Source organism: Alligator sinensis, unplaced genomic scaffold, assembly GCF_000455745.1.
Source record: "Alligator sinensis unplaced genomic scaffold, ASM45574v1 scaffold436_1, whole genome shotgun sequence".
Classification (NCBI taxonomy): Eukaryota; Metazoa; Chordata; order Crocodylia; family Alligatoridae; genus Alligator; species Alligator sinensis.
The window spans coordinates 250014-270466 of record NW_005842172.1 but is presented as its reverse complement, the minus strand read 5'-3'; the positions used below and the strand labels follow the sequence as shown (position 1 = coordinate 270466).

At 41.1% G+C, this 20453-nt stretch overlaps 1 protein-coding gene across 1 annotated transcript in view; it reads right to left on the bottom strand.

The window, feature by feature from the left end:
- Positions 1-20453, bottom strand: part of VPS50 (VPS50, EARP/GARPII complex subunit) — a 155193-nt gene that overhangs the window by 114959 nt on the left and 19781 nt on the right. Inside the window, exons 3-5 of the mRNA XM_006025893.3 lie at positions 15552-15674; positions 14908-14979; positions 4782-4835 (exon numbers count right to left, since the gene is read on the bottom strand). Of these exons, the coding sequence (XP_006025955.1) occupies positions 4782-4835; positions 14908-14979; positions 15552-15674 (249 nt within the window). The remainder of the gene's footprint in view (positions 1-4781; positions 4836-14907; positions 14980-15551; positions 15675-20453) is intronic.

Genomic DNA, 20453 nt, shown 5'->3' with positions numbered 1-20453 from the left:
GTTGCCTGTGAAATTAAAACAAATTAACATGTCCTAAAGTGAAGTGCTTGGAACGCATTTTTATTGAAAGGAGAACCTCAACAAAAATAAACATGGATATGTGTACATATTCTTGTGCTACTTATTTAATGGATTTATCAACATTAATAAAATTCACATCAACACTATGACCAAAGTTTCAGGCACATTAGCATAAATTAAAATTTGTATTACATTGCCAGAGAACAGCAAAGCAGAAAAAACAGGGTTTTTTTCTTGTTTTGAAGTGTTCACGTACACACTAAGAACTCAATAAATCTCACTTTGTAATGACCTTTAAATGCGTCTTGTTGAACCTAGTCTGTAAGTCTTCAGGGCAGAAACTACAGCTTTACCTTGTTTTTATGAAATTCTTAGTATATTCTCAGGGCCTTAAAATAATGAGATTTTTTTAATACATTGTTAGTTTCTCTTTATTTAGCAACAAAGACTAAGTAAAAAGGTTTATACATTCTGCATGTACAAAGATATAAAATGGGTATAATATTATTGTTATTCCTACTGAATTGCATTTCAAGAATGTACTAGGCACCTTTCAAACCCAGACAGGAACACATCCTTTGCTTCAGAAAACACGCAATATAAAAAATGTGATGCAATCTGAAAACCTAATTTTACCTAACTAGTTAATTTAGTTAAAATTTTTAAGTCATTTTAAAACCATCTTTTGGTCAAAAGTATCCCATAGGTCCAAAATCAGTCCAGTGGAACTGCCTCATTATTACATTGACAGGAAATCTTTCCCTTCATCCTACCAAGATTTTTCATTTGGAAAAAACTCAGAAAGACTGGTTGAGCAATGCCTTAAGAAATTGAATGGAAAGGTGGATTTGTACCATACAGTACCTAAAAATCTTCTCTTTAAATAATACTTTGAATAGCTGAGCCATTTTCAAGGGACCAGTACCTTCCTTTTTCATGAGGAAATGCATCCAATAATATATCTAAGAACAGGTAGCACTCAGCTGTAATCTTGCTGACTCTATGAATTCTGAGAGACTTCTTTAGACATAGCCAGAATGTCAAGACTAGGTATTTTGATAGACGGTAGTCCAAGAGTCCACAACAGCAAAATCTTAACCCCATGATGCAGGCTAAATGGATGGGGAGATTCATAGGGGACAAATTCCTCTCTTCTCCCAACCAGAAATGAAGTGTTGCTGTGGAACTATGTCAACCTACTGGACACACTAGTCATCTTAAAGCATCAGTGCTTCTTCTTCCAAAAGAAAGAGAAAAAAAAAGTGGAGAATCTGCACAGGGGTAAATTTATTGCCCCGCTATATGTGAACTCCCTGTGGAACAGGGCTCCACAGTCCAAAGTATCTCCTCTATGACTTCTCCCCAATTATAGAGAGAAAACACAACATTTCCAGGGTACTCTGTGGAGACCAAGGTAGCAGGCATAGGATTTGCCCATAAACATATACTATAAAAAAGAGCGCTTAGTACATTGTTAAATATGTTTCAGTGCACCTGTGGAAATGCAAGTCCTCAGCCTCTCGCACAAGGGTCTCAGAGATATTTGTACAACAGTGCCCTCGATTTTAAAGTCCATGGAGACCAACCAAAGTAAATTCCTGAGGAACCACAGCCCATGCAGTTAACATCTCTGACATTTTAAACAGAAGGATTATTGACTCAAATCAGGTAAGCACAGATCTGAGAGTTTTTAAAAGAGATTCTGAGTGGCACGATAGACTTTTAATGGTCCCCTTGGAACCATTATACAGCGCTGTGGTATAACTCAATAAATAGTACTGTGCCTCAGTAAAAGTCTGCTGTAATAGGAAATTAATGTCTACGTTTAATATTATATACACATGTACAATAGTTCATTCCATAATACAGACACACAAAAATTAACAGATAAAAGCCACAAAGTACTTTCTCCATGAAGGAAATTTTGGTGGGGAGACATTTGGTGTTGAACGCAGGGAAAAAAAAAAAACCATGATCCAAACAAATAGCCCATTGTACCAAAGTCTGCATTGATTTAAAAAGGACAGATGAAGTGTTTATGGGCAAACCTTCTATTTATGGTCAAAATGAATGCTCTGAGTTTTAATCACACCCTATAAACCTGATTTTAAATCAGTGCCTTGTTTAACCTCTGGCCAGCAGACTAGATCTGGCCTGCAAGTACCATGTCAGTGGCACCACTCCTCTGCCAACAAGTTTCTGGATCCACAGCAACCTTCCAGGCCTTGCATGCTGGATTAGGCACAAATCCCAGCACGCAGGGTCGGGTGGGGACCGCACCGAGCATCAGGGCCCAATCTCAGTGTAGGAGGCCAGGAAGGCACAGTGGAGGGGCCAATCCCAGCATGCAGGGTGGTGCTGGTCCCCAACCCTACACCAATTATCTGGCCTATGGGGCCAAAAGGTTGAGCACCACTGCTATAAAGCATTAGAGTAGTATCAGTTAGAATTACAGGGAAGGAGGAGATGTTTCACGCTTGAGATCTTTAAGTTAACATCTGTTATTGACAGAACCTTTCCACCTCCTCCAGATAAAGATCTTAACACCTGTGAAGATGAAGAAACCATTTTAAATCTTTCATTCCAGGAGGCCGATGAAACTACTTCATCTCCTAATATCTTCCAAGAGATTATACCACTCAATCATTGAACCATTCTACCAATGCTTCCCGGGAATCCTAAAACAGAGTGTTATCTGAAGAGTACCAGGTTACGTTCCAGAACCTTACTCCCTTCAGACCAGGTCAAGAGTCATAGTCACCCTGCAACTAGCAATGGCCACATTCAAACATCTAGCAGGAGATGTACCACTCTCCTGCTAGAAACTACCAGTGTATAAGCATTCATTCAACTTCTGCCAGGGAAAACATGTTCCCCCACTGAGAGAAAGCAGCTCTCTTGCAGGAATGAAAACTTACATACTCCCCTACCTGTTTGGTTCAGGTTTCAAAGACTGCAGGGCCAGTTCCAAACCCCAGGAAAGCTCTCCCCACTGGGCAGAACAGGCAGCGCTTTCAGAACCCATGGGGCTGAGAACCAGATCTGGGGAAGCTCTTCCTAGAGTTTCCTGGCTCTGTTTCTTTGCACCTTCACTTTAAATCAACACATACAGCACGTCTAGTCAGAAACACTGCGATTTAAAAGCCAGAAGAGGCTACTTATTGACACCCTGCCCCTTTCCAGGAAGCAAGAGGATAGATGCTGCCCAGGGAGCAGCCTTCTAGTGCCCCCAGGCTGGAGAGGTCACCTGTGTAGCTTGCCAGCCAGGAGGCGGAAATGCATGTACTCTCCTGCTCCCAGGTTATTTTTGTAATTGTGAGAATGTTACTTAATTCTTACCAGTAGAAATTAATGCCTATCCACAGTCAAAGTGATAACAGGGGAAAAAAACCTGAGGTGCCAGTGACAAAGCAAAATATACAAGACTGTAAGCACACACTGATTATCCATATGTTGTGGCAGAGTGGGGGAAAACGTTTTCTTGTTCTCTGTGATTATTTCAGCAAAACCTCATCCAATTGGACTGTTCAGTCATGGGTGTTTTAAATATACTTTTATTGGGTTCTAATTATATTGCATATTAAGCTAGGATTCACCGTTTGACCAGTTTCCCTGCTAAACGTCTATTTGTTGTGTAATTCTTTTATTTACCGAAACCGTGATAGACTCAGCTACCCTGATCCAACTGATGGAGGAACTGTCAAAATAGAAGAGAGTATTAAAAACACTGGTTTTCTCTTTAGCTAATTGTTTTTATGATTCGTAGCACCTCAAGCATTTTACTGGGGTGAGAGGAAAAGGAGGTACATAATAATAATTCTATTTATAAGATTCTATAGTTTTGGTCACAGAAGTGTTGAAAGTGCCAGGGTACTATTACTCTATTGAGCACTTGGTTACTCATTAATGACTGAGGATAATGAGATAAGAACTGTTAAAGCTTTCTTCACCTTTAAACAAAGGCAGCAGTTGGGTTCTGGCCCAAGCCTTCTGTAAGCACCACCAAACTGCAGCCTCCTATTTTTTGCAAAAAGGCATTAAAGCAGTGATTAAATTAGCTTCTAGTACATCTTCATCTCAGTGTCCTCAGTTCTTACTGGTCTGGACTTAGATACATGCTTAGCATAATGATTTAATTCCTAATAGTGGTGAACACATCACATAGCTAGACCTAGATTAGTAACTGAAGAGCCCTTATTATATTTGCTGGAGCTAAAAAGTCTTTGAAAAACTCTAGTATTGTTTGATTCATCTTCAGAAACTTGTGCGAGCCAAAGAAATTCCATTTCACATTCTGTTCTCTTTCCTCTGGTAATCATTAGTTATATTATAAAAGCACTCAAAGACTCTTAAGAGGATCAGAAAATAATAATGCCTAGCACTGTATCTGTACTGTACCCAGTCTAATGGGGTCTTTAGAACATGTTCTCTCTGATGGTCTATCAGAACTCAAGTTTGGCAAACTTAAAAGTAAAAATACAGGACCACTGCTTTTGCACAACTTTTAAGCAGTTTGTTACAGAAATTTGGTACATAAATGCACTTGTTACAGGCAACATTATGAATCTGAAGTAACCCTGTCATTGAAAACAAGGGACACTAGTCTTATATACAACAATTACATAAACATTCCGGAGGGGGGAGAGGGGAAAAAGAGCGAGGGGAAGACATTAAGCTGAATTATAGTGACATTACCAGTGTGGTTTAATAATTCATAGGTAGTTACAGTTAAACATATACACATCTGCTCACTATCCTACCTTAGCATATGCAGGCTGCTTTTCAAGAATCAAGTCTGCAACCTTTTTAGATACCTTGAAAGAAAAAAAAATCTATGATGTAAAAGGGAAGCAGACAATCGTTATATTAAATATCTACACCAAGATCTGAAGATTTCCAGCAGAATATTAAAGAACATTAAGATTATTTCAGTAATCCTCACTTATTAACACATATGCTAGAGCACATGAAAGGGCATAAACATTCTAAGATAGCAATCACACATTGTACAGAAGCAAGAAAAAGGAAAATGTTTACATCTTCATCTGGGAAGAAGTAGGTATGTTCAAATTAAACTCTTTGCCTTCTACAAGTTAAATACTATGCCTGAGTAAAAACAAAAGAGATGGGTATATCTACAGCCTGCTTTATTCTTTTACCAATTTCATAACATCAAAGGACCAGAAGGGATCTACAAGATCATCAAGTCCAGTCCCCTGCCACTGCGAGGAAGTTAAAGGGCTCAGACGAGCTCAACAAGGTGCTTGTCCAGCCTCATCTTGAACACCTCTAAAGATGGAGACTGTGCCACCTCTGCTGGGAGAGTGTTCCAGATTCTGGTGACCCTTACGGAGCAAAAGTTTTTTTCTTATGTCTAGCCTGAATTTCCCTCTATTAGCTTGTGCCCATTGGTGCTCATACTCCCTTGAGGTGCTTTCCTGAAGAGTTGCTCCCCTAGATCTTGATGCTCACTCCTGACATATTTGTAGGTAGCTATCAAGTCACCCCTCAGCCTTCTCTTACTAAGACTGAACAGGCCCAGTTCCCAGAGTCTCTCCTCATAGGGCCCATCCTATTTGTTAGCATACAATTATAAATTAACCACCTGTGCTGGACATGTAAATAAACCATCAGATGACGCTTTCCTTTCATATAGATCAAGTACTACATGCACACTCTGAGGTTAGTAATCATTATATGAACAGGAAAACGAACTCTAAAAATTTCCCTTTAGCTTGTATTTTCAGCTGCTCTGAAGCAATGTATTAACACTTCAGTCTGAATTTAAAAACATTACAGCAACCTGAAAAAGACTGACCAAGCAGGAAGGGGCAGGAAATCACAATCATCAGTAATAACACAAAATGTATTATTTCCAGTTTGAAAACAGTGTTCTTCTAGCAGCAATTTGAAGTATTTATGGAGCCAACAATGGGCTAGGAACTGCAAACCAGGGCCGCGTCCACACAAGCATAGCTGTGCGGTATGTGGCACTGCAAACACGTCTATGGTGCCACATACCGCACATTCAACTATTCTCCGCGCTTCAAGGGAGCAGCGCAGAGGGTCTTTTTTGATCCCTGGATGTGGCTGTGCGTGCTGCTCAAAACCAGAGCCTTGGTCAGCCAGAGCCACACTCTAGCTGCCAGCCAGGCTCTGACTGGCAGGATCGCCAGCTGCTGCTTCAGCCCCAGGACCACAGGTAAGGCTGCTGCGGCCAGCCTCCCCTACCAGAGGGCACATGGCACAGGCATTCCCTGGGAACAACTAGCAGCAGCAGAAGCTGGAACCAAACATCCACTCTTGTGTGGACATGGCTCAGGGGGCAATTTATGTTACTCTCATTCACTTCTCTAAGGTCCTCACCAGACGTTCAAGCAAAGATGCGATAGGAGCTGATGCTAAATCCTGAGTCTGCTAGGGTTGATTTAGAATTGCTTAGCGGTAGTGGCTGACTGATAAAGGTGCCAGCCTCATGTCATGATTACCAAAGCAGCCTACCATACAAGAAGGACCTCTTTGCTTCTGTTCCTGGGCCCCTGCCACATGTTACACTTAAGATGTGAAAAAACAGTTAATCGTGTCTTAAGTTGTGACCTGACCACACATTCAATCAATTCATGGCATGATAAAATGAAGAATAAGACACAAGTTATTCAACACAAAAAAAAAAAAAAAAAAAGTCCCCTTCCCGTAGCTTCAAGCCAATGGGCTGTCCCCCTGGCTGCGAGCCTTGTTAGCTGATGGGACTACCAGCCGTGTCAGTGCATGCAGCGCTCCTGCGGCTGCAAGCCCCATCAGCTGATGAGACTCCCAGTTGTGGGAGTGCATGGGGTACCCCTGTGCCTGTGGATGCCATCAGCTGATTGTGAGCCTGGGCTCGCTCCACTTGCATTGGCAAGAAGGTATGATTGGATCTGATGCTGGATCCCACAATCATACCTTTTGCCATTGTTGCATCTCAGCTCTGTGTTCTTGGGCAACCCTGGCACAGGATGCAGTCTGTCTGACTCACAAAGGACTCACCCCCCCCTCCCTCCCCTACCTAAACGAAACTGATTAAGATGCAGTGAGAGACGCACCTAAAACTCTCCAGATAAGGGTGACGAGTGAACAACTGCCCTAGGTCTCATTTACATCCGAGACGGAACCAGATGACCATTCATTTACATGAGAGATGGAGAACAGAAAGCCTGAAGCAGAGACTGCAGTGAATTCTGGGACCAGAGAAGCAGGAGAGCACTGCATGATGGGGAATCTGTGCTTCAAATGTTAATCAACCCATGTTCACACACACCCAGCTCAGCATTTATCAGACCAGTTCTAATCTGGATTTACTAAGGACTTTTCCCCCCCAGACACACACACACAGCTCTAAGTTTAATAGGCATCTCGGGCCGTACATTCCCCGGTCCCACTATGGGAGGCCTATTTAAACTTGATTGACTAAAACTCGGTTGCCGGGTTAGGGAATGCTGAGGCAAGAGACCGAGTCAGAGGGGGTATGGGCAACATTTGAACAATGGTTAAGGGTTCATCACAGCATCCAGCCTGCTGGAGCCCTAATCCCAGGTGTTGTCATATCTTTCCCGAGACGACTGGTGGGAGTCCTCTCCACAAAAGGTTATGAGCACCCCAATAATTGTTTTAAGTCTGTTAAAAGACTATAGTAAGATCTGGAAAAGTCATGCTAAGCTGAGGCTTGTGCACAACAAGTAAAAATCCAAAATCCTGATGCTGCAAGCTATCTATTGTTCCTGAAGAAACCATGAGATATCCCATCAGTATATCTGCCACCCATAGGAATCTCAAGCTGGCTCCCAAGTATTTGGGTTACTCCCTAATCTTAAGTGTTTCCTGATTATCAATCAGTTTCCTGAGATGGTCCAAACCAGATAACCCCTTGTCAATAGAAAAGACAATGATTTACACTACTGAGGGTGCTTCGAAGCAGCTAAACTGAGGGTATAAAAATCTGTAAGTGTGTGTGCTGCTAGAGGGAGAAGAGGAAGAGGAAAAGGAAGGAAAAGAAGTATAAGCAGGAGGAAAGAAGGAGAAGAAGAAAACCCCTGTGCTGACACCATCCCCTGTCGTTCTTGGGACGTTCCCTGTCGTTCTTGAGACAGATCGTCTCTCTCTTCAAGGATTGTGCTACGGACTGTGCCTGTCAGCTTTGCAGCCTGAGTACCGTGGACTAGGTGAGATCCCAGCGTTCTCTGTCTTCTTTCTAGGCATAAACTTCTGAACCTGAACTGTATCAGTTAAGCTTGAGCTAAGTTTCCCCAAATACTTAGTGAAACCAGGGTAGTATTGTCATTGTTGGTGTTTGTTTTTCTTTTGCATGTCTATTACTACTAGTACTGTTATATATTTCATATGCTTAGCAATAAATAACTTTTATAGTCAAACTGGTAGTAATTGGGTATATTTTTCCTTCTCTGCTTCTCTTTCTTCCCGTGCTCTGCAGCAACGCTTCTTTTACCTATGCTAAAGATCCCTGTGAAGCCCAAATTATTGTGGGGTCTGCTCATCAAGAGGCCAAAGATTGGGACGTGCTGAGTTTGAAACACATAAGGGGATCAGCTTGTATAGGCTGATTGACCCAGTTTGACTCAGACGTGCCCTTATGAACTGAATGCTGGCCCATGAGGGTGTCAGCTGGACACCCAGCCGGATTCAGAGGGATTCTGTTTACCTGTGTGCTTGTGTCTGACTGCATTTTATTGTTGCTCTTATGAACTGATTCTTGGCATATGAGGGTGTCAGCCTGTCCATGCTGATCAGCCCGGCCAGGTCAGGCGTGTCACGTTAATTTATGTGTGTTTGTGTGTATGACTGATTTGGTGACTGGAGGAACCCAGTCCCATTGAGATTGAGTCCTGCAAGATAGCTCCACTGGGGGTGAGGGCTTGCAGAAGGGAGAAATACAGCTCCATATAGTAACACAAGCAGCACATTGACAGAATCACCAAGACCCTAGAAACTATCCCTAATAAATGAGCACATCCCAAAGTACTGGGCAAATTTGGTAACACCATGCATGTGGCATGGCAGGAAGCATGATTGTGGATCACACATCAGATGACCCCAACTAGGTGCTTGTCTAGTCTCCTCTTAAAGACCTTCAAGGTAGGGGACAGCACCACCTTCCTCAGAAGCCCATTCCAGATTTTGGCATCCCTCACCATAAAGACATTTCTCCTAATATCTAATCTAAATCTGTTCTCCATCAGTTTATGGCCATTGTTCCTAGTAACCCCAAGGGGCACCCTGGTAAACAGAGTATCCCCTATTCCTTGCTGCCCCCCTCGCCCCCAACCAACTTGTATACTGCTACAAGTTCCCCTCTCAGCCTTCTTTTGCGGAGGCTGAAGAGATTCAGGTACCTCAATCTGTTCAAGTAGGATCTTACCCACAGGCCCTTAACCATACAAGTAGCCCTCTTCCGGACCCTCTCAAGGTTATCCACATGCCTCTTGAATTACAGCGCCCAGAACTGGACGCAGTACTTACCAATGCCGCGTAAAGCGGAAGTATCACCTCCTTATACCTCCTTGTGAAGCACCTTCTAATGCATGATAGAGTGTGGTTGGCTTTACTTATCACTTCGTCACATTGACGACTCACATTCATTCTGGAGTCAGCTATGAATTGGAGATCCCTCTGCTGCTGTGCTGCTTAGAAAGTCACCTCCCAGTCTGTAGGTGTGTTGGTGATTCTTTCTCCCTAGATGCAGCACTTTTCTCCTCTAGTAACCTTGTCAAGCACCTTTCATAGACACTTAGACAGTACCAGATCTAACTAATCCTAACTCTTAAATGTTTTGATGGGTTCCATCCCCTTACTACTGCTTCACTATTTTTATCTTTCATTGTTCCCTGAAAATCAAGTTATTTCTTTAGCTTTCAAATTGCTCCAGCTTCCATAGCAGCTAACATATAACTAGGTTGGGACTTTATTTTTAAATCCTTTGGCTTTTTAAGTCAGAAATACAATTTCTAGCAATAAAATTGGCTACAAAAGCCATCATGCTGAAACTGCACTTCCAGGGTCAACTGAGACCACAACTATTGATGATCTTTTATTAGCTAAAATTAAAAGCAAACAGATGTGCAGATAAGATCCAGCTCCAATATATGGATATAAAAGATACGTACCAATATAATTGTTAATACAATTACCGAGATGGCACACAGTAAAGAGACTCTGAGGGTGCTGTAACGCATTTCTTATTACAGAACAAATTACAAGCAAGTGCTGAACCTGCAAATATATGAGACTAATCTCTTGGTCTTGCTCCTGACAGAACCGCTACATCAAGTAATCTAACACAGAATTTGCCCAAATTTGATTGTGTAAAAGCACGGGACAAAAACCCCATAAAAACAGAACACTGGGAAACGCTTGGTCAAAAGTAATCAAGACATCATTTATAAATCACACAAAAAGTCAATTCAGTAGTGTGTGTTGAAGAAATTCAAGCCAAAGGGCCTTTTTACCTGTTAATTTTAGGTGGCTCAGGGAGCTCTTAACCCCTGGATTGTCCACACACGTAAACTAGTTTTAAGCGTTCTTTAGGCAGCTTAAAGTAACGCTACTCCAGGGCAGTTTCTCTCTGATCTGCATTACCCAGCTCCTGTTCCACAAATGTGTGGCTACTCCCCAGAGATAAGCTATTCAAGCTTCAGTCCTTCAGCATCCCAGGATGCAGTGTACCCTCTCCCATCCTCCTGTTCTGTGTGGACAAACTTCTACCCCCTGAACTTTACTCTGGAGGGGGGCATACTGGCACCAAGCCAAATCCCCTCCTACCCCCCAGAACTGTGACTTGGCTGGGCAGTTCACAGGGGCACAGACCAGTCTGGAAGGAAGAGCTAGTGGGGAGCAAGGTAGGGGGGCAGATCAGGGTCCCCACAAGCTGAGGCTTCTCTCCCAGGGCAGGGGCAGTGTCCCTGTAAGCCAGAGCTACCCAGTCTCAATCCCAATTTATTAAAACACAAGCCTTTCTTTAATTTACTACTTCAATTTTTTTTTTTTTACTTTTTACTTTATTCTTTAGTGGCTTCAGTGGCTGACTTCCATCATTTCACCACTCACCCCTCAGCCGATTTCACTACCCAGTCCCCATCATTAAGACTCTCTCCCTTCCAGTCTCATACTCCCACCCCAACCAACCCATCTCTCCAACCCACCACCACCAAGAGCAGGGATAGAAGCCCGTCATGGTTCACCAGCCCTCTAGTAGCAACTCACAATGTGCAGGTCAGAGACAGCAGAGGGGCTAGGGGACAGACTTTCAAAAACCCTGAGCCTGAATTGATTCAATCTTTGCAGGTTAGCCTAACCTGCCTAAGTTAAACCAGTTTGCAACCACACGGACATCCCCTCTGGACTGAAGAAATACAGACACATGCCTGCAGAGGCTCAGGCTAGAAGCCGGGGGCGCTACAGCAGCCCTCCTTTCCCTCCACATTGCTGAGCTGAGCGGGGGTGTTGCCAGGCCACAGCAGGATGCTCTGATTAGGGAGGGGTATAAACCCCCACCCTGTCCTGTACCTTCCCAGGCTTCTCCCCACTCGCTGTGGGAGTGTTGCCAGACTCCAGCCCTGGGCTAGCACCCTGAGACAAAGGGGAGGGAGGGTGCAGTGCATGCATCTGTTGATGATACAGGCAGTCCTCGGACTTACGATAAGACTTGGTTTTCAGGAACCAATTGCAAGTCGAAGCGCCGTAACTCGGAACCAATTTTCCCATAGGAACAATATTATAAATGGGGGATTGGTTCTTGAACCAAGGCCCGATGCCCTATTTTCACCAAAAAATAACTCAGAATTTTGTACTCAATCAATTACGTATGGATATTGTAAACAGCAATTATATTGATTTAGAAGGACTTCTTTGAGGTGACTTTGCTGGACTTTTTGCACAGTGGATTGGCGCAGAGAGATGGGTGGTGCAGTGATGTTCGCTGGTGTGGCATCGCATCAGATCGAGCATTGTAAAGTCAAAACCGACACCGGAAAGTTGAAACAGGGTGCCAATTTATAAACGTTGCAAGTGCCGTTCATTGTAAGTCAAATATTGTAAAGTCAAGGACTGCCCATCCTAAGCTTTTCAATCTCCCTCTCCACGGTTCTTCATACTGTCTGCAAACCTGACAGGGCTGCAAACTAGCAGGGGGCTGATAACAGTGTATATCAGCCCATCAACAAAACAAAAGCCCCTCTCATTAGTTCAAGCTCTCCTTAAACGGCTTCTTCGAAGGAAGGAACAGAGGGACATTACCAGATGACCTACTGATTAGATCCAAAATGCCCTACGTTGACAAGGCCCTTTCTGCCTGTCCCAGTGAAATTAGAGACACAGACACCTCTCAGCATTAGCTAGCATACCACATGCGTAGGGTCAGTGGGGCTGGGGTCCATGCTGTGGGAGATGGGAGGGAGGGGGGATTCCCTACTTGAGCAGCAAGCAGCAAGTGAAGCCAGCAGACCCTGCTATGCCTGCAGTCTCCCCCAGAGCTTTGGCTAGGGAACAGAAGGAAGGGACCAGCCTGTTTTCTGGAGCAGAGAGCCCAGCCCAGGGCTGCAAAGCATCTGAGATGCTGGGGGACTCTAGTTTAAACTTCAACCAGGAAGGGGTCTGGGACAGACATTGCATAAACCAGTTTGGCCCAAATAAGTTAAGTCTGATACTACGTTCACCAGGTTTATCTTAAACCAGTTTCAGCCATTTTGAAACTGGTTTATGTACACTGAACTTATGTTCTGTTACAGGTTTAAACCAGTTTCTGATGACTTAAACCGGTTTATGTGTAATGTCTGTCCCTAGCCAGGAGGTTTTTAGTCTGAACATGTGACTGCTCTAAACTCTAGCCATCACTAATATAAATCAACATTTGAGACTCTCAAAATATAATGTGTAACAAAGCCCTAAAAAGTAGCATCACCTCTACAAATGATTAACGTACCTTTAATCTACAATTGTAAACATATATTGGGTACAGACTTATAGGCCAAAATGGATCTGCAACAATTTGAAATATAAAAAGATGTTACTATCTTCCTATCTTTTTAAAATGCATATTTCAGAAGTGCTGTACAACTGTTAATAGAACAAACCTATCTAATCCTTTATTAGAACTTTGAAGATATGCCTGTGCAGGCATTATTTTACGACTAGACACAAAAAAGAGAGATATGTAGAATTCTGAGATGCTGACTTACACGAAACTGTGAAAAGGTACTGCTGCTGCTTCTCTTCCCCCCTCCCCCTTGCCGATCATAAACACTACTGTTAATATGATCATTAATGTTATTGTTAAATTTTATATTGTATTTATTGTATTCAATGTTAACAGTGACCCAGCATTAAGTAGAATACATACTGAAGAATATCAAATTTTACCAAGCAAACTGCCAACTGCAAGTATAAACAAGTAGAAAGTTCTCACACTGTACATTTATATTTCTTTTTTTTTTATATCACCATCAGTTCCTCAGAAGAACAGAGATTAAAACAGTTTACATTGGTCAGTTCAACCTACATTTCTTACATTTATGCACGCTCGTAAATCTGAATATGGCTAATGAAAAAAGTCTATATTCTTAAAGCAGTGATTCATACTAGGTGTCAGGGGAATCTTTTGAAGGTTGTCAAAGAAAGTGAGAGGAGAAAAGCAAGGTGTGAGAAGATAATGGCAGGCTCATGCCCAGGTGTAAGGAGATAAGCAGATAAGGGCAGGCTCAGGCTCTCCCTGTCTGGCCACTCCCCCACCCATACTTCCTGGCCCCTCTCCAAGGAGGTAAGCCCCGTAACAAACAAATTAGTTTTTTAAACGGGATGCTGTTCAGTTAACAAAAATTATGGAGGGGTGCTTCAGGTATAACAAGGGGCACCTTCAGTCTAAAAAGGTTGAGAACCAGTGTCTTAAAAAAAAGCTGAAGATGCAGACATGCAACAACTGAACCACTCCAAAATGTCACTGATTGAAAAACAGTTCACAACCGTGTGCGAAGTAGTGCAGCTCCGAGTGCCGTGGCCGCAAACGCTGTGGCCTTGCAGAGAAGGGGTGGAGAGTATGTTTGCACCCATACTTTGGGGATTTCAGTGGGTGGGTGACCTTGGGGCACTTTCACTTTTATGCTTTTCCTTCTCTCCTAAACATGCATTCAACAAATGTCAATAACCTGCAACTGACTGAAGTCTGCAGTATTTGCCTTACTTGGGGAGGCTAAGGGGGAGGTACTTCAACACACACTTCTGCATTCCCAGGGACTGGGGGACATGAGAAGAAGGTGCAATCAAGTAGGTGAGTGAGGACACCGCTGGTTGTTTGAAAGTTTATTGAACTGCAAAGGAGCTCATTAATAAAAGGGCCAACAAAGAAAAAATGAAAGGGACAACAACATTCTGACTATGTATGACCAGTGGCCAGTTGCAGGGGGGGAGATGAGGAACAATGTAGTATGGGATAGCTGGAGGACTGACCAGACCCACAGCCTGGAACATTTGGTTCAATCCACACATACCATTAAAACAGAGCGCTGTCAACCGATTCTAAAGAGTACCTCATTTTCCAGATATACTTTTGAACCATTCCAGGCAGATTTGTACTGGTTTAATAGGTGTGTACATCTGTTTCAGGTTAAAACTGCATTTAACCCAGACTATAGTGTTACATGTGTCCAAACTCTGATATCATCATAAGACTGAAGCCATAACAGCCACTGTAATCTATTGTTTTGATTTGTTTTTATTAAAAGCTTGATTATTTAAATATTCAAGACTTTTCAGCCCAGCTCTATATAGTCTTATAATTATATATACAAAGAATTATGCACATTAAGTTGCAGGCTCTCAAGAGAAGAAACAAATTTTACTTACAGCAGCTTGCTGTTGCTTTAATTTATCTCTGTATTCTTCCAATTCCTGAAGACTAAGGACAGGAGGAAGCTTCTATATGTAGAACAAATTGAATCAACCAAAAATAAAGGAAGAAAGGAAATGTAGATAAAGCAATATCAATCCATAAATTGCATTAACATTCAAGAAAGAGTATTTGTTTTCACAGTTTAATCGGCATTTTAAAAGTAATGATGGTAAAGTAAACCATAACTGCAATGTCTTACATAAAGCAATCAACAGGAGTTTAGAAATTTAAATCCCTCTTCAAATTCCTAGCCCAAATAAGCAAATTAAAAACTAAAATAGAGATTCTCTGTCAAAACATTATAGTTCCTGTTTCCAATTATTTTGACACTTTCATAAATAATTTGGTCTCAGAACTTTCTATTAGCACAGTGGGCCTGACACTAAGTCTACTGAAATAAAAGGGAACAGCCCCTGCATCTCATTAGATTTTAGGCCAGGCCCTATATAACCACACCTTCACAGGCAGCAAGGAGAAAATCTTAATTCTAGATTTAAGCAAAATATAGAAGACAAGATGAAAATGTAAACATCAACAAAAACTGATCTTGGATATTCAGTTGAGTTAAAGTACTGCCTTTTTCCTTAAGACTTCTTACCTCCAATTCATACTTAACAATATCAAATGAATCACTGGAAAAATACACTTCTTCAATGCTATTAATTATTTCTTGCTGTGCTTGAGGATCAGTTGGTTGTTCCCGCAGCTCTCTGAATTCCTCCTTAAGACAAAAAAATGATTTTAATAAACACTACATCTTAACAAGAACATCACACAATCAAAACAACCTGCTTTCAAAAAACATTTAAAATTCAAGTGTGAAAAGCATACTTCATACAAGTGTGAAAATCTGGATACTTCAGTGCAAGGGAAAGGCTGTTCAGATAGGAAAAACTGACACTTCACCACATGAATGGCCTAGTTACCACTGTACTAATATTTTTTTCCTTCATACATTATAGCTCAAGTGTCGACTGGGTCCATCCCTTTCCTTTGGGATGTCATAGAAGAACTCTGTAATACAAACCAAACTAAACAGGGAGACTGATCTTCAGAAGTACTGGGCATCCAATACTCCAACTAAAGTTCTGAGGAGCTACCGAAGTCAAAGTAATCGTGCTTGAAAGACCACTGGCAATTGTGGTTATTCCCATGAAATGACGTGATATTTCTGAAGTGTGTAATATTAAATTAAAAACAAAACAAAGTGCAATACATGTTATGGATTCTACAAATGATAGGCCAGTTCACAAGGCCATTTCTATTAAATTAAATTTACTAAATATATTTGGACACTCCATGGAGTTTCTTCATCAACAAAACCAGCTTTTCTAGTATAAAGATGAGAAACACAATTTGCATAAAAATATTTTGATAATTTCTTAGAAGACAGTATATTAGTTTCTAGTTGAGAAGAAACACCCAGAAAATTGTTTTTGTAACCTCAGAGCAAGTTAGAATGGAAATGATAAAAACCAACAAGATTAGAGCATAAATTGATGACTGGTCTCCAATATATTCAGTACAAAGATGTGAGGCGGAAAATTTTCCAGTGCTATATTTTTCCGTGGGAAATTTTCCATTTCTTAAAATTCATTAGTAATAATGAATGGATGCCAATATAATATTAGGCAAGCTTGGCAGTATCAAAGGTGTAATTAATTTTTTTCAGGTGATTATTCCTAGGAAGTATGTGAGGGAGTACATATATGTTTTACTGATTTGTAAACAGGAGTGTAAATACAGTCACATAATAATCCAAACCAAAAATCAAGTTATGAATTCACCTAATTGGCTGTGCTGGTCAAATCAAAACCAAAGCTAAAATTCTTATTTCATCTCGGACTGCAAGTGAAAGCAAAACCAAAACTAAAACTGTGATTAATTTTTGTTTCACTTTCAGTTCAGAAAACACACAGAGCAGTGTCTCATTTCTTTCCTGTTCTTGAATTGGGGAAGTTGGAAGCGTTTGCATAAGATCTGTTAGTTTTTTAGTGCTTTTGGTTTGAATTAGTCATAATAATGCCTAATCAGAAAAAAATACTAGTGTGTGGCATCATTATAGTGAAGTTCAAGCCACTGAAGGAAAAAAGGAAGTTGGCAGATTAAGTATTGTGGGCAAGAGTATACTAACAACTCAACAAGAATGAAGAAACCTTTAATAACATGTAGAAAGTGTCCCGAAAGAGTAAAAGCCATATACAGAACGCTAATACAACCAAGTGGTAGAACAACATCATCTGAGAAGTCTACTTCAGGAATCCTATACAAGTAAACAAATTAATATGTTAAACAACACACAGTATAGACTAGCATCTATATTGTTTTAAAACACTATAATTTTAAAAGTTGTTAGTTCAACTCTGGACTATTATTTATTTATTTAAAATATTTGTATCCCACTTTTCTGCTTGCACTAAGCATCCAAAGTGGCTTAGGCTTAACAACATTTAAAAAACAAAAAAAAACAAAAAAAACAAACCATAAGAGATAAATAGTTAACTATTTTAACCCAGCAGAGCAAGCTTAGTCCTCTGGCCAACGGCAGAGGCTGAACTATACTGCCCCTTGGCACTGCAGCCCCAGGGCAACTGAGCAGCAAGTTGAGCAGCAGGGCGTTCTTTCTGACATGGGGGGGGAAGGGAGGAGGGAAAGCAAGTTCCCTGCTACTATTACTCCTTCTGACGGATAAGGCTAAAATAAAAATCCTTTCCCCCTTTCGTTGCAGGAACTTGGTAGCTCAAGTGAGATAGCAGATTTCCAAAAAATGGAAAATGAAAATGTTGAGCTGCCAGGTCTAGGGGAAGAAGCAACAGGATCCTCACTTGCAAGATCACTGTCACCAGATATGCAATCCACCATGAGCAGCTGTTCAAGACAGTCAAGTTTTTTATCAAGCTACGTGGACAAAATATCAAAAGAAGATCAAGGAAAAGCAAATGAGACATGAGCTTGAGCTATATTTGCAAGTGGTACACCTCTTTCCATAACTGAAAATCAATACTGGCAGGAACGTTACAAGCTAATTTGCCCATTATATAAGTTACCATCACATTATCGCTTACCACGTTCTCTCTTAGATAGAGAGCATGACAGAGTTCAAACAATGGTTATTCAAAGGATTGGTCAAGCAGAACCACTGACTCATGTCAGATGGATGGACCGATATACAAGGAAATCCTTTATTGAACATTTGGTAGCAACTGCTTTCAGGAATATTGGTTCAGGTGTTGCTAACATAATCTTCTCATCATACAGGTAAATACATAGTGAAATTACTGAGTGAAGAGATTGAAAGTGCAGGTCCCTCCAGGGTACAAGCCATTGTAACTGATAATGCGAGTAACACGACAGCTGCATGGCAAATATTAAAGGCAAAGTATCCTCATTTAATAGTATTTGGCTGTCTTGCTTATGGATTGAATCTTCTAGCAAAGGACATAGTAAGTGTGAATACAGCGAAGACAATACTGGCAAACTGCAAAGCAACTGTGAAGGTAATCATCATGTTGCTAATCAGACTTCGAAGAAATTACAGAAAGAGAAGCAGGGGAAAGAAAGTGCTCTTTTATTGCCAGGAGAAACTAGGTGGGGCTCGGCTACAAAGTGTTTACATAGTTTGCTGTGCACAAAGAACTTTTTGCAGTATGCTTCAATAGATAACATGGTATCCCAGATTATTCCCGTGAACATTCAGAAGCAGCTTGTCGACAACTATGTGTTCTGGGTTCGAGTTCAAGTAACATTCAATTTGCTACTATCAGTTTCGGTGGCTATCAAGAAACTTGAAGGAGATGCACTAAACCTTTCAAATATTCCAGAGATATTCAGACAACTGAATGAAAATTTAATTGAGCTTTTGCCTTCTTCACCTCAATCCAAAAAAAGAAGAAAAAGTAGTAAAGCCAATGTTTACTAAGAGATCTGAGTTTTGCTCTCATCTAGTTCATCTGGCAGCAAACCTTTTGGATCCTCAACACAGAGGACATTTATCAGAAGATGAATTATCTACAGCTCTCGATACAATTATGGAAGTAGCTAAGAATGTCTCCAACATCAACGAAATAGTTGTGAGGAAAGACATTACCAAGTACCGCGCAAAAGAAAAACTTTGGAGCAAAGACATCCTTTGGCAGGCAGGAGAGAATGTGTCTCCTCTCACATGGTGGATGGGATACTGTAACACCCAACTGTTGTCCAGGATTGCTCTAAAAGTCCTAAGCATTCCACCACAAGCAGCTCCTTGTGAATGGAACTGGAAGGCTTTCAGCTCAATCAAGACAAAAAAAGAGGACTAGACTAACAAATGAATGCACCGCTAAGCTTGTTTCTATTTCTCAAAATCTCTTCCTTGTGGAGAATCAGTCAGAAGCACAATTAGTGAAGATGCAGCGTGATAAGTTGCCCTTGCCCATAGACTCACTGGTAAAACTATCCTTTAGCGAAAGAGAAAGTGGTTCAAGTAGTTCCGAATCAGGTTTCCCTCATTCTGGTTCTGAAATGGAACTAATATGTAGTGCAAGTGATTCTACAGATAGTGACAGTGCAACTGGAGGTGCTGCAATGACCTCAGTGAAAGAGAGTTAAACTCTGTTGAAGTAGATGAGTGGACAACCACAGCATATCATGCACAGTTCTTTGGGTGTGCTAAAATTAGTATGTCAACAGTTTTCAGTGCCTTTGGGTTTTTTTCTTAAATTTAAACAAACAACGTAAGGGAAGTACATGCTATTGTTTATTGTCTTTAATTTTCACAAGTATTCCAATAAAAATAGTTTCTTTCCACATAAGGCTTTGAATTTGTTTGAATATAACATGTAAACCACATTAAATGTGATGTATTTAATTTTTTTCCTAATCAAATATTTCAGTTCAAATACTTGTGGCTATTGGGATATAAAATGAACATGAGAGTACTTTTTTATTTTGTTTACTAAATACAAGTCAAATAAACATGCTAAATACATCATGCTTTATTTACAGCATTGGAAAATTTTCCAGAAAATCATCTGCTTCAAAATTTTCTGGAAAACCCACATCTTTGATTCAGTAACATCACCAACATATCTTTTGGGAACCGCACTAGTGGTTTGCTTTTTTAAAGGAGGTACAAGTCTTCAAATGCTGCTATTTCTTGTACTAGCCCTGAAGGACAGGTTGCAGCTTGATATTCTCCGAAAGCACATAACAGCATAAGCAGATAGAGCCTCTCAAAATGAATTTCAGCTATCTTGGCATGTCCCTTTCAGACATGAATCTGTTCTTCCAGATAATCACAAATCCAGTCCAAATTAGAACTGTTTTATCCAAAACCTCAAAAACACCCTTAGAGAAGCAATACTCAATTTTGCACCAAGATTTCATAGATTTCATAGACATCAGGGCTGGAAGGGACCTCGGAAGATCATCGAGTCCAGCCCGCCGCCCAAAGGGCAGGAAGTCAACTGGGGTCATAGGATCCCAGCAAGATAAGCATCCAGTTTCATCTTGAAGGTGTTCA